Source organism: Scyliorhinus canicula, chromosome 5, assembly GCF_902713615.1.
Source record: "Scyliorhinus canicula chromosome 5, sScyCan1.1, whole genome shotgun sequence".
NCBI classification, from domain to species: Eukaryota; Metazoa; Chordata; class Chondrichthyes; order Carcharhiniformes; family Scyliorhinidae; genus Scyliorhinus; species Scyliorhinus canicula.
The window spans coordinates 30,341,701-30,354,861 of NC_052150.1; the positions used below are offsets into that span (position 1 = coordinate 30,341,701).

General features: G+C 48.8%; 1 protein-coding gene across 1 annotated transcript in view; it reads right to left on the minus strand.

The window, feature by feature from the left end:
- Positions 1-13,161, minus strand: part of LOC119965889 (collagen alpha-3(VI) chain-like) — a 153,042-nt gene that overhangs the window by 44,410 nt on the left and 95,471 nt on the right. The window contains exons 19-23 of the mRNA XM_038796854.1: positions 10,081-10,143; positions 8,814-8,876; positions 2,835-2,885; positions 324-359; positions 150-212 (exon numbers count right to left, since the gene is read on the minus strand). Of these exons, the coding sequence (XP_038652782.1) occupies positions 150-212; positions 324-359; positions 2,835-2,885; positions 8,814-8,876; positions 10,081-10,143 (276 nt within the window). The remainder of the gene's footprint in view (positions 1-149; positions 213-323; positions 360-2,834; positions 2,886-8,813; positions 8,877-10,080; positions 10,144-13,161) is intronic.

Consider the following 13,161-nt stretch of genomic DNA (forward strand, 5'->3'; position numbering starts at 1 on the left):
AACATAATGCCAGTTAAACTATAATAATTCTCTGTTGTATCAAATATAGACTGCTATAATGAGCTTCATTTTCAGAAAACAATTTGATAATTTAGGTGTAAAAAGTCACATTTGCTTGGAAAGTGTAATGTTTTAGATTACGTTCCTACCCTGTTTCCTCTCATCCCTTTGACTCCTTGTTCTCCACTTTGACCAGCTTTTCCATCTTTTCCCTAAAACCATAATAACAAATATAGAAGAAAGGACAGGTCATATTCTGCATTAAAGAATGGAAAGCTGGGAGAGTTTTAAAAAAGAGTTCTTGTTATGAACATTAAAAGTACCTTTGTGCCAAGGTTACCCTGTGGTCCTCGATCTCCCTGCAGGATTAACAAAAATATCTTAAGGCCTAATAATGAGACAAGAATGATCTTTATTTGCCTGAGGTGATGCACAGTAATACAGATTAGAGAATGGATCATACCATTGATTTTGCATCATAGAATATCCCAGTGCCGATTGTAAGATAGGTAGGATGCAGCCTTCCTGTACTTTTCTACCAATCTCCTCACTGTCACCTGCAGGATTGCTAAAATTGCTCTTTGCTTACATGGAGAAAAGAGTCTGAAAAGAATTTATTTGTTGCCTATCACTAGTTGAATTGTAAAAGTCTTGGAATCAAAGAATAATCTAAAAACCATAGAATCCCTGCAGTGCAAAAGGAGGCCATTCAGCCCATCAGGACTGCACGACCCTTCGAAAGTGCACCCTACTTAGGCCCATGCCCCCTTCCTATCCCCAACCAACCTTTGGACACCAAGGGGCAATTGAGCATGGCCAATCCACCTAACCTGCACATCTTTAGACTGTGAGAGGAAACCGGAGCACCCGGAGGAAACCCACACAGACACAGGGAGAATGCGCAAACCTCACACAGTTACCCAAGGCTGGAATTGAACCAGAGTCCCTAGCGCTGTGAGGCAGCAGTGCTAACCACTGTGCCGCCTTGCTTTATGCCACCATGATTTTATGGTTTCATTTAACCTGTTACTGTGGGAAGAGCGGTTGTTGCAACCAAACTCACCCAGTGGAAACTGGCTGATGGGCTGTTAAAATGCTCCAGAGGTTACGTATTTGCAGGAAAGCTGCCCAGATCCCGTTCTGACAATTCCAGAGAAGCATCTTAGGTACATTCCTAAAGCTGGTTAGGTTTTAACTCACAACCGAAGAGTCGGTGGGGAATGAATCCAAGTCAATACCAGCTGCTCCGTAGTCACTTCATGCTACATGGAGCCTTAATTGGCTGCAGACAGAACTTGTGTCCTTCACTGAGGAGGACGTCACATCTTAGAGAGCTGCTGGCCAATTAGATTTCTCTGTAGTCCTAGCAATGTAAAGTTTGAGTAGTGGACACCGCTGGGGCTACAAGCTGTCCGCAACAAAAAGACCATTAGACATAGGAGCAGAAGTAGTCCATTCAGCCCATCAAGTCTGCTTTGCTATTCAATGAGATCATGACTGGTCTGATATGATAATCCTCAAACTCACTCTCCCACCTTACCCCAATGACCTATTGATCCCCTTACTGTTTAAAAAGGAGTTAATGGAGGAAGTTAAGGTCAACCAATGTCTCCACTGCCCTCTGTAAAATAGGAAACTGTTTGGGGCAGGTGGTGAGCAGGCCACGCACTGAATTTTACCCTTCCACCTTCAAACCCATGGGTGGGACTGTATGATTCCAACTCTACTGCCTGAAAATTTCCACCTCATGATTTTGGAGGTGAAAATGGAAAATATCATAACCATCACATGATGATCCTAACTATGGTGGAGATGTGTGTGCATGTGAGATGGTGGGCAGGTGGGAGTACACTGGTTCAATAGGCAAAAACCAAGATTATGGGCGGTATTCTCCGTTTCTGAGGCAAAGTGTTGACGCCAACACAGAATCCGTGGACATTTATGACAGAAAAATCGGTGCCGCACCTGGACCGATCCCGCTACCGTTGAGAGGCTAGCACCAGAACTACGCGGAACACACTCGATTCCAATGAAAAATGGTGTGGGATTCGCCGGGTCCGTGAGCTGCCACTCGGGAGGCTGACAAGCTGCAGCCACACATACACACTACAACCCCCACACACACTCATCCCAGACAACAAAATGGCACTGGTTGTGCTGGAGCGCACCCATACAGCCGATGGGTTGTCTGGGGCCAGAGAGCACCCAGGGGCGTGCCGTGGGGGGACACCTATATGATCCCTGGCACCTGGTTCAAAGTGGGCTGCGAGCGGCGTGCGCAGCCGGCTGCGGCAAAGGTGCTCCTTGTCCGTCCACCACAACCCCACAACCCACCTCCTGGCCACCCCGACAACTCCCCCTGGCCCTGGCAGAAGCCCCCCGGCCAGTGGCACAACTGTCAGCAAACTATGGCGATGTTGGACACTTTCCGTACCCCCTCTCTCTCCCTCAGCAGCCACCATACCGGTTTCATGATTTTAAAAACCACACCGTCGGGAACTTCGCAATCGGAGGCGGACAATCACGGACGCCTCTGGAGAGTACTGGATTGGGCATGCTAATGATATGCAAACAGTGCCTACTGTATGTGCGGAGTGAAACACAATGACACCTTTTCTGAGGTGACAGAGAAATGCGATTTGGCGTTGGAAGCTAATCTCTGTAATTGCATTTCCCGATTTTGGCGTCGACTATTGGAGACTCCAGCCTTTTATCTTTCTCAATAATAACTCAATAGTTGCAGGCAAAGTTCTTAAAACAGAAAGTGGAAAGAGAAGGCATGTTTTCTTGATGCAGGACTAAAGTACATCAATGATATGATTTTATTTTGCTACCTTTTTTCCTTTTCCACCTTGAGAACCAATTCCATTAGTGCCGTCCATTCCCTGTGGGGTAAAGAACATCATTTAGAAACCAATATTGTTTAACTTTGCGACTTCTTGATTAATTTGATAGGAGTAGACACAATTATCTGAGGCTATCTGCAGCACCGTACTGCTCATCAATGCTACTCAGAAAATCAGTTAAATATTACGTGACAAAAGCAGGAGGAACAGTTACTGCAGACCTCCAAATTCAGGTTTCTGTGAACTTGCCATAGGGGTGCAGCTAATGCAATCATTAATGGGTCCTTTTTCATAACAAAACAGATAAAACTGGTATCTAATTCAGACTTGTACTGAGATGTTAGCCCTGATATTAACAGTGGGGGCTTTGGTGAGCAGAGTTTCAGTCAAGAAGCCCAAAGCCTGGATCTCGCTGCATGGTGTGGATGTTAACTCCAGAGAGTGTTTATTAGTTTTACAACAGAACCCTGCCCAAAGGTCAGCCTTGACTTCCAGTTGGGTGGGAGACATCCACAGCAGCCCTAGGTAATGAGCTTTCAGAAGCTGGAAACATGATGGGTAGGGTTAGTGAATTAGATTACAGGCCCCCCCCACCACCCTGATACTCTGGCAAAGTGGGTGCTCAGGTTGAGGAGTTCATTGTTTCAGTGAAGGGTGTAGAAACAGCCACTTCAGTGTGTTCTCGCATTGATTGCTCGCAGTTTGGATGAGTAAGGGAGAGTTTGTAAAATTCACGGGGGCGATTCTCCGCACTCACGACGGTGCGGAGAATAGCGGGGGTCGTAAATTTTTACGGCCATGCTGGTCTGACGCCCTCCCGCTATTCTCCCCCCCCCCCACGCCCGCCTCCCGACACGAATCGCTGCCCGCCGTTTTTTTACGGCGAGCAGCGATTCTCAGCTGGCCGATGGGCCGAATTCCAAGCCCTTTATGACCGTTTTTAGGAACGTCAAACACACCTGGTCTGACCGTTTGTAAAAACGGCCGTAAAGTCGCGATCTGGGGAACCATGGCACCGATTGGCACGGCAGTACCACGGCCGTGCCAAGGGTGCCATGGGCCCGCGATCGGTGCCCACCGATCGCGGGCAGCGGGTACTTACCCCACGCGCTCTTTATCCTTCCGCCGCCCCGCTGTATCCATTCGCGGGGCGGCTGAGGGGCATACCGGCCCGCGCATGCGCGGGTTTCACGCAAATGCGTGATGATGTCATCCGCGCATGCGCGGGTTGGAGTCCTCCAATCCGTGCATGCACGGCTGACGTCATGTGATGCGTCAGCCGGTGAAAACTCTGGCAAGCAGGCTTAACGAAATTCGTTAAGCCCGCGATGCCGGAGTTCACGGCCGTGGCATGCTAGCCCCGACCGGGGACCAGAATCGGTTCCCGGTCGGGGGGGGCGGAGGATGGCGTCAAACCTGCCCGTTTTTGACGCCAGCCTCATGATTTCTCCCGGGTTCGGAGAATCACGCCCCACATCTTTGTTTGTGTACAGCATCCGTACAGGGGCTGGTTTAGCACAGTGGGCTAAACAGCTGGCTGGTAATGCAGAACAATGTCGGCAGCGCGGGTTCAATTCCCGTACCGGCCTCCCTGAACAGGTGCCGGAATATGGCGACTAGGGGCTTTTCACAGCAACTTCATTGAAGCCTACTTGTGACAATAAGTGATTATTACTATTATTAACTGAAATTTTCTGCCTATTTTCTAAATTTCCCAACTTTAAGCAAGGTTTTCAGGGCTCCACTGCAAGATGAGTTGATGTTAGCTCATAACTGCTTGGTTTCAATGCAGCATAAATGAACAGCCACGTTACTGCAACTCAGCACAGAGTGCGACTTTGAACAGAGTGCTGGCAGTTGGATGGTTAGCAAGTTAGGGGATGAGAGGAAGCAAGTGCTCCTTTGCTTTTGCCTTTTCTAAGTTTTCCACCCTGTAGGAATGGGTTCTTACTCAATTACAAGGGTAAAAGCTAATTGCTTGGTGAGTATCTGGTGGGTGATTCAGATTGATTCTATTTCTAAGGTTCATACAGTTAATAAAATAAATATGTGAATAATATAAGTAAGTAATCAAGTAAAACAAATTAAGGATGGCAGGACAGATGATTTGTTAAGGCTGCAGCACGTGGGAGCTCCTAGAGGCCATTGCAATCAAGGGCAAAAGTATCTGGAGTAAGTGTTTGCAGATCTAGAATCTTTGGCTTAGCGTCATTGAACCAGAGACACTGTAACGCATCAAGAAGAGGGAAAATTACCTGGCTACTTTGTGCCAGGAGGCAGTCATGCAACTTTGGATAGGGTCTTCTGATTTGGTCAGTAGTCAGGAATAGAGGAGTGTGACTGCAACTAAGGTGTGTCAGGGGACCCAGAGGATAGAGCCTCAGCCTTTGTAATTGTCTGCCAGGTCTGCGGTTATCAGCTTGTTTGGATGAGAGTGGTGGCTGCAGAGTGGATGAGCAAACTAGCCGTGGCACCATTCACGTGGGGGAAGCAAAAAGGACTGCAGCGGTAGAAGTGGACAATATAATGAGGGGGAGTGACACTTCTTTGCAGCCAAGAGCGCGAGTCCAGATGGCTGTGTTGCCCACACGGTACCACGGTTCAGGGCATCTGCTCCAGACTGGTGAGGAACTTGCAAGGGAAAGGGAAGAATCCATTGTCATGGTCCATGTGGAAGCAATGAAATAGGTAGAACAAGGACTGAGGCTCTGCTGAGCGAAAATGATGAACTAGGCCAAAATTGAAAAGCAGAATCTCTGGGTTATTGCCTTAGCCACATGCAAATCGACAGAAGACAAATAAAATTAGAGAAATTAATGCTTGGCTCAAAGACTGATGGAGGCGAAGTGGGTTCCGATTCATGGAGCATTGGCACCAGTACTGTGGTAAGTGGGATCTGTACTGATGAGATGGCCTAGCCCTGAAGCATGCCGACTGATAGTATCGTGAGCTGCATAACTAGGGAAATAGAGAAGGTTTTTCAGCTAAATAGTGGGGCCAAGGATCAAATTTGGGAAGAAGTGGTAAACCAAGGAATAGAGAGGATCAAATAATAATAATCTATATGATGGTCACAAGTAGGCTTACATTAACGCTGCAATTAAGTGACTGTGAAAATCCCCAGGTTGCCACACTTTGGTGCCTGTTCAGGTACACTGAGGGAGAATTCAGAATTGAGAATTCTGCAGAATTCAGAAACCGTGCTGTCCTAATTGTTTTAATGATGCAAATAGATTGCGATTGGTAATCATCAACACACGATTTAAGAATCATACATGGAAGTCAGTGTTCCTGGTCCACGGTGCTCCTGATTAATTTAAATCCTGGGTTTGTGCAGACCCATATTGAGGACACGAGAGAGCGTGGAAACATGAGCACCAGTTCAAAGTGAAGGAAACGTGAAAGGACCATGAAGATATTAGTAATAACAACAAATCTGCAATTACATAATTGCACTTGGGCCACACATCTCAGTCCAAAACTTTCAAATCTGCAATTGGAATGGAAAGGATATTTTGTACAAATTGTATAATTTACTATTTCTCAAGTTACTATTGATCGCCACAAGGGGGAAGCAAAATCTCATTTAAAAAAAAAACATTTCCTCAACCGGATTGCAAATTCTTACATTACTGATTGTCATGTAAATGTGCTGGAAATGATAATTGAATACAATAATGACACATTAACTCAATTATTCATCAAAATTAGAGAGTGGGTAGGTGAACTGCATTGACCGGCGGTTCCTGGTTAAGCGCCTATGACCCCGATATTTAGGGGGTGGCAGGGTGGGTAGCGGGGGGGCAGGGTGGCAGTGCGAGCTGGGGTAGGCGGCGGGGACAGAAACGTTGTACGGTCAGGAGACAGAGGTCCAGCTGAATTTAATTAACAGTCTGACTGCCTGCCAAGTGGTAAAACCAGCAGCAAGTGGCAGCAGCCAGGGACTGAGGCAGGCTGAGATCAGCAGATGGGAGACCGAAGGCTTCCCCAAGGGCCGCAGGGACTTAGGAAAAACCCCTGGAGCGAGCAGCTCCCACCTCCATGTCACTGCTGGGATTCCTAAACTGGGAAAACCCGGCCTTCAGCTGCTAAATTTAAATTCTATTTGCACTGTGGGTGCCTGTAAATATGTTAATGAAGAGTACCATCTATCTGAGATCGGGTAGATATGCTAAATTGCATGTGTCCAAAAGAAAAAAGGTTAGGTGGGGTTACTGGGTTACAGGGATTGGGTCAAGTGGGGTACTCTTTCCAAGGCTGGTACAGGCTCGCTGGGCCAAATGGCCTCCTTCTGTACTGTAAATTCTATGTTCTATGTAAGGGTATCTGGTGGGGACCCTACTGCCTTCTTAACTGCACCCCGATAAGTCCAAGACGGGAAGGCCGCTGGACAGCCCTGCGGCTCCACCAACAATTAAGGCCCTTTAGTGGACAATGGACAAGCCTCAATCCATCTCTGCTGGGGAACACGACAAGTGGACACTGACATACTTGCGGATTCCCGGTGGGGATAGCCCCTCGTTCAAAGGTGTCTGATTGAGGGACCAGGCATTGAGATGCAAGTGTCCTGCTAAGAGCCACTCCCTGCCTTTGTTTCCAACCCTCCCCTTCCCCCAATCTCCTGCAATGCCTTCCCACAATCACTCACCAGTGGCCTGGGTACTCCCTCGATCTGAGACCTCAGGCGGGTGCTATACCGGCAGCACCTTCACAATGGCACTGCCGAATGCAGGAGAGCTACCAGCCTCTGACTGGTCGACAGCTCTCGTTGGGCAGGACCTCTGCCCCGTTAGGATCCTTGATCCCACAGAAAGGTCCACTGCAAGCCTGTCAAATGCCTGACTGGCACAAAGGTCAAACAGGCCTTCTCGAAAAGAGGCAATGTGGGGGTCTTTCCAGCTCTCGCACCAGTGACTGAGACTCCCATTGCCTCCACAAGATTTGACCCATACAGGTAGGAATCATTGGTAACCCTCTGTGCTGTTAGTGGATTTTAACTGGGCAGTTCCAAAGAACACCACAGCTTACTGACCACAGAGCAAGGAAAGGGAAACCAACTAACGGGGCTGTTTGTTCGATTTGCACAGCCAGCCAACACAAATCACCCACACTCAGAATATTTCAGACTTTTTATTTCGCCTCGCCTATGAGATGTCTGCTGATTGTATGGAAACACATGGTGTGGAGGGTGGAGTCATGATGCATAATTACAACATGACTGTGTCTGGCTGCTGGCCTTGTCCTGTTTGACATTTCCATCCAGTCATAATCGCCACTTGTATGATGTGCTGGAGGTTGCTGTAGGCGTCTGAGGAAATGTGTCACAGCGTATCAACGATTTAGAGAGGCAGAGAAATTTGAGGGAAAGCATTAAGGGGAAAAAGTCGAGCCTCTCAGAAGTGAAGGCGGTTGATCTTTAATCATGGATGCAAACAGCTAAATTGTGAGGCCCTGCTCCAGCCTGTCCGGCTGACACCATTCTGTATTGGCCCAGCCAGCCTTCTTCAGGATCTTTTCACTCACATTGAGGGAAGCTTCGTGCTGTAGCTCTGCCTAAGACAATTTGCTACGCAAGTTTAGGCTAGGGGGTGGGTGGGGGGGGGGGGGGGGGGGGGGGCTCACATTATTAATTGACTTCTATTGCCCACCAGTTTTTTTTTCCCCGCCATTGTACAAATTAATCAGGTTTCGTTAAGATGGAGGGTGGATTTTCCAAGAGGATTTTCTCATCTCCTGCCAGCAAACGATTGACAAAACCCTGGAGAAATGAGTAGCTGTTCACACCATTCTTCCCAAATTTCTGTTGAAACGTTACAGCAGGCGATCGGATTACCTGTGGATGTTCCGGCGATATTACTTAATGGGGAGGAGCTGTGTAATTACTTACATTCATCGCCCGCTTATAACACCTTTTTACCAGAGAATGAACAGAAAGACGTGAGGGGGGGAAAAAATGAACAAGCTCACCATTAACCCACGAGGTCCTGGTGATCCACTTTCGCCTTTATCCCCAGGACTTCCAGGTTCGCCCTGTTAAATAATTCCCATATAGTGTAATTAATATTTTGCAGCAGCCAAATTTCACACAGCTGGTTCCCAGAAACAACAATGTGTTAACGGCAAGATAATCTGTTTTAGTGATGTTGGTGAGGAGTACATGTTGTCCAGTACACCGAGGAGGACGTTCCTACTCTTAGTAAATAGTGCAATGGCCCCTTTTACACCCATCTCAGAGGGCAGGCGGTGACTGGGTTCAAAGTCTTATCAGATAGCCCTCATGTCTGCGCTGGGAATGCCCTTCTGCATTTTATTCTCAAGTCCCTGCTTGGTCTGGGACTCAAACCTCCAACCTTCTTGAGGTGAGACTGCCTCCCCACTGAGCCAAAGCCGATACTGCTAAATATGTTTTTTTAATTCTGATGAGAATCAACTGCATGGGTGTGGGGCAAGTGGAAATCCATCACCATTGTTACAAATGTGAGGTTTTATAAGGTTGTTATGTTTTGGGACTGTGTTTTATTATCAAGTATAAAATGGAGGAATGAAGGGACCATGTGATCTGTTGTGCATTCTGGGTGTTTTCATTAAAGGGCGACCCAGATTGGGTTACTGAAAAGAAGGTTCAAGTGTGGACAATGACAGAATCATGTGCGCTGTCGTTGGATAGGCTATCAGTTTCCAAAGTCTGAGGTGGGTATGAAGAAGTTTTTGTGAAACGTCCATTTAATATTAAGACAGAATGAAGTTTGGGGTCCAAAGGATAGTTAATTAGCATGCCCACCTGGATACAAAGCTCATGTGATTCACATTGCCTCGGGAGGGGAAGGGTGAATTGGAAGGCCCTGTAGGATCAGGTGACAAGGATATGTGAAAGGAATTTTAAAATTTACAGCCCAAGCTACTGAGAAATCCACATAATTAGAGTTTGGGTCTACCTGATATGCAATGATGCGGTGTATATGTCTTCCCTTTCGGGGCCCACCTTACTTCATTGAAAATGGTGAACTTGGGCACAGATGGGCAAGAGACAAGGAGCACAGAACCCCCTCTCACCCACGTTCGTTTAGGGTAATGTTGAACACTTACCTCCTCATGTGAGAAAAAATCCAAATTAACTTCACAAAAAGTTGACAAAAAGGGATCAATTTAAAATACCACAATAGTCAATACATTCCGATGTACAGCACTTACTCTGCTTCAATGGCCTGGGTAAATGATATTGGGAACTACTTACATTTTTTCCCTTGAATCCAAGGATGCCATTAATCCCCCTCGGACCTGGACTTCCAGTTGGACCCTGTCATGTGATTGACAAAATAAATATTAACTGAAACTTTCAGAACACTCCCTCTGTTCCAATATTTATATCTTTTGATTTGAGGATTGCTCAGTAAAATGATAAATAAACCCAGTGTAAAATGATTGGAAAATACAGCGTAGGCCTGAGAATCCTCCTCCTACGGATACCGTTCCCCAAGAAGGTGTTGGTGATCATAGATTGCTCCACGGTTACTCGGGAAAGTACTGCAATGGTACATCATTGCCTTCTGCAGTGTGGCTGACCAAGAGACTCTCCCACTCTTTATCGCCTCCATCAAGTGTACTGGAAGGTTATACAGGGTTGAGAATAACCTGTTTGGCCACATTAAGACCGCACCTTCTCTGTCCATCAAGTCCTGCACCTGGAGTTTATGGCCTAGAAGTAGGGATGACAACACAGCACCACAAGACCTCCCAGGTCCGAAAATATAAACACACTCCTTTTTTATTAATGGCTTTCATATGGATTTAAAAGGCAATTTTAACCTGGGAACGCAAGGGTCGGAAAAAGATTTTTGTGCCGGAAAGCTTTCAATTTTCTGGGATGGCTGCAAACCAGAATGCAAGTTCATGAGGAATCAGGTGGCGTATTTCCGAGGCACAAACGCTGAGAGGATTTTGTATGGAATGGTATTGTCTTACTAATGCAAATTATAGGAGTGATTTTGCGGCTGCGTCGCGCTTGAGCGAGTTCGCGACACGGCTGTTGCATTGTGGGAGAGGGTAAAATTGAGAGCCCCACCGGGCGGCGATCAGTTTGCGTTCTAACCGGCCCGCTCCTGTTGCAATAATCAGGATCCCATCGTGGCATGGCAAGAAACGAATAATCACCACTTAAAGCCAATCTTCATACAATCAACTATCTAATCGCCTCCTGTTATCTCACCACCTCCCCAGCAAGTGGTCACGCTGGCGCCGATTAGCACACCTTTTTAAAAACATGAAGCAAGCAGAATGGTAGCTGTGGGGATCCAAGGAGGTGAATAGCCATCTTTTCTCCTGGGCATTGAGCCCAGGGGCACTGGGGTTGCTGTCCCCGTGCCTCGGTGGGCGGGGGGGAGGGGCGACATCGATGGGGAGCTCGCCCATGGCCGGGGAAGGGGTGGGTGTCTCAGTACCCGCAGGTCCACAATGCCCTGGATCGTGAATACCCGCTATCGGGTCAACCCCATCCCCTGTCTGTCTGTCCCACCGAACTCCCACTGACTGCGGAGGCCTTTGACTGTGCGGCTCAAGGCTATTGCTAATAGGGAATTGGCAATGGTAATTAAGTGAGGACTTCACAGCTCTCAAGTGGATTTCCATCGGTAGGTGAGCCATGTAGCGTGTGGGAGTTATTGCCAAGTATCCCAATCAGACTGTAATGCCTGGACACTGTGCCTGAGCACTGTAGGAAGCAACACCACAGATGCAGGAGCCAACATCCGAACATCCAGGGGCTGGGCTCTAGCACCAGGGACATTTCTGTGACCAGAGGGTAGGTGTGTGTGTACCGGGAAAGGGACCAGTGCCCGGTCCAGGTAACGTTACTTTTGGGGTGTCCAGGTACAGGGTCTGGGGTCTGCTGACCAGGGCCCCCTGCTGCGGCTGGATGTACATGGGCAGGGAGTGTTAGATGGCAGCGGATGTGGGAGGAGGGGAATCAATGGGGAATGGAGGGACCCGGGGTGGGGGACACCGCTGGTTGTCAGTCTCTCACCCTCTCCAATTGCTAACAGATATTACACAAGATGGACGATATCTTGGACACTGTGGAAGCTGCCCTCGTGGAGCTGCTGGCAAGCTGCTGGCAGGCCAGGCGACCAGACTCTGGAGGAGGCGGTGGCAGCAGCGTCTTCAGAGGCTCGAGGCAGTGGCCCATGTGCACTGGCCCGGCCCAACCCTGAGGAGCCGGCTGCCCAACTAAGCCAGGGATGGGCCCAGAGGGGGAGGCCAGCGACAGGCCCAAGGTGTATAGACGTCACTCGTCTTTCGAACAGATGGCAGGCAGCGCGCGCCGCAGGAGGCTCCGCCTCAACAAGGAGATGGTTCCGCACCTGCGCCATGTCCTCGCTGACTTGCCACCACGTGGAGGAGGAGGACACCCGCTCTTGATGACCATCAAGGTCGCTGAAGACCTAAACCAGCACCCCCTCCTCCCAGCCACTGCCCATAGAGAGGATCAAGCCCCGGGTGTCCCTGCGGCATCTGGCTTTGTCAGCTCTAGCGGCTCCCTCATGTCTGTAGCACGGTGTTGACGCCCTCAGCGATGTTCCTCAGTGACTCGAACATGCTCTGGAGTGTCTCGGCAATGCCCACCCGAGACTGGGACCTGCTCCGCAGCACCTCATACCTGGGACTGGGACAAGACCCCCAGTGACTGAGACATGCTGTCAAGGTGCTCAGCCATGGCCGTCATTGATTGAGCCACGCTTTGGGCACCTCCATTCATGGAGTCATGCACCTGGCCTTTCACTGTGGTAGCCACCCTAGCAGCATTAGCCTTGGTGCCCCACATTGCCGGCGCTATCTCCTGCATCCATAGCCTCTGGGTCTCCTCCAATTGGCTATAGACCTGCTGGAGTGTCGCTGACATACCCCTCTGAATATCCCCACTGCACTCTATCGACTGCATCAGGTCCGGGTAAACCTGGTCCAGAGGCTCAGCATCTAACGGTGTCCTGGGATCCAACTGCTATCTCGCCTGGAAGTTCCTGCCTCCACCTGATGTGCAGCAGAAACTGTGAGGTGCTGATCAGAATGTACGACAGAAGCCTGACCGCTACTGTCATCCACCGAGGTGTGTGCCTGCACTGGTGGAGGGTGGAGATGACAGCTATGCCATAGAAATGATGGTCTCCTGCAGAGCTCCCTTTGAAGGTATTCTCATGGGAGACAGGGAGGGACTACCTCGGATGTGCCGGCACCGTCGGATGGAGACCCTGCGGGATAATGGACATGTGGTCAGTGGGAGGGATGGGTCAGTCTGTATGACATTAGCAACTCGCGTGTGACA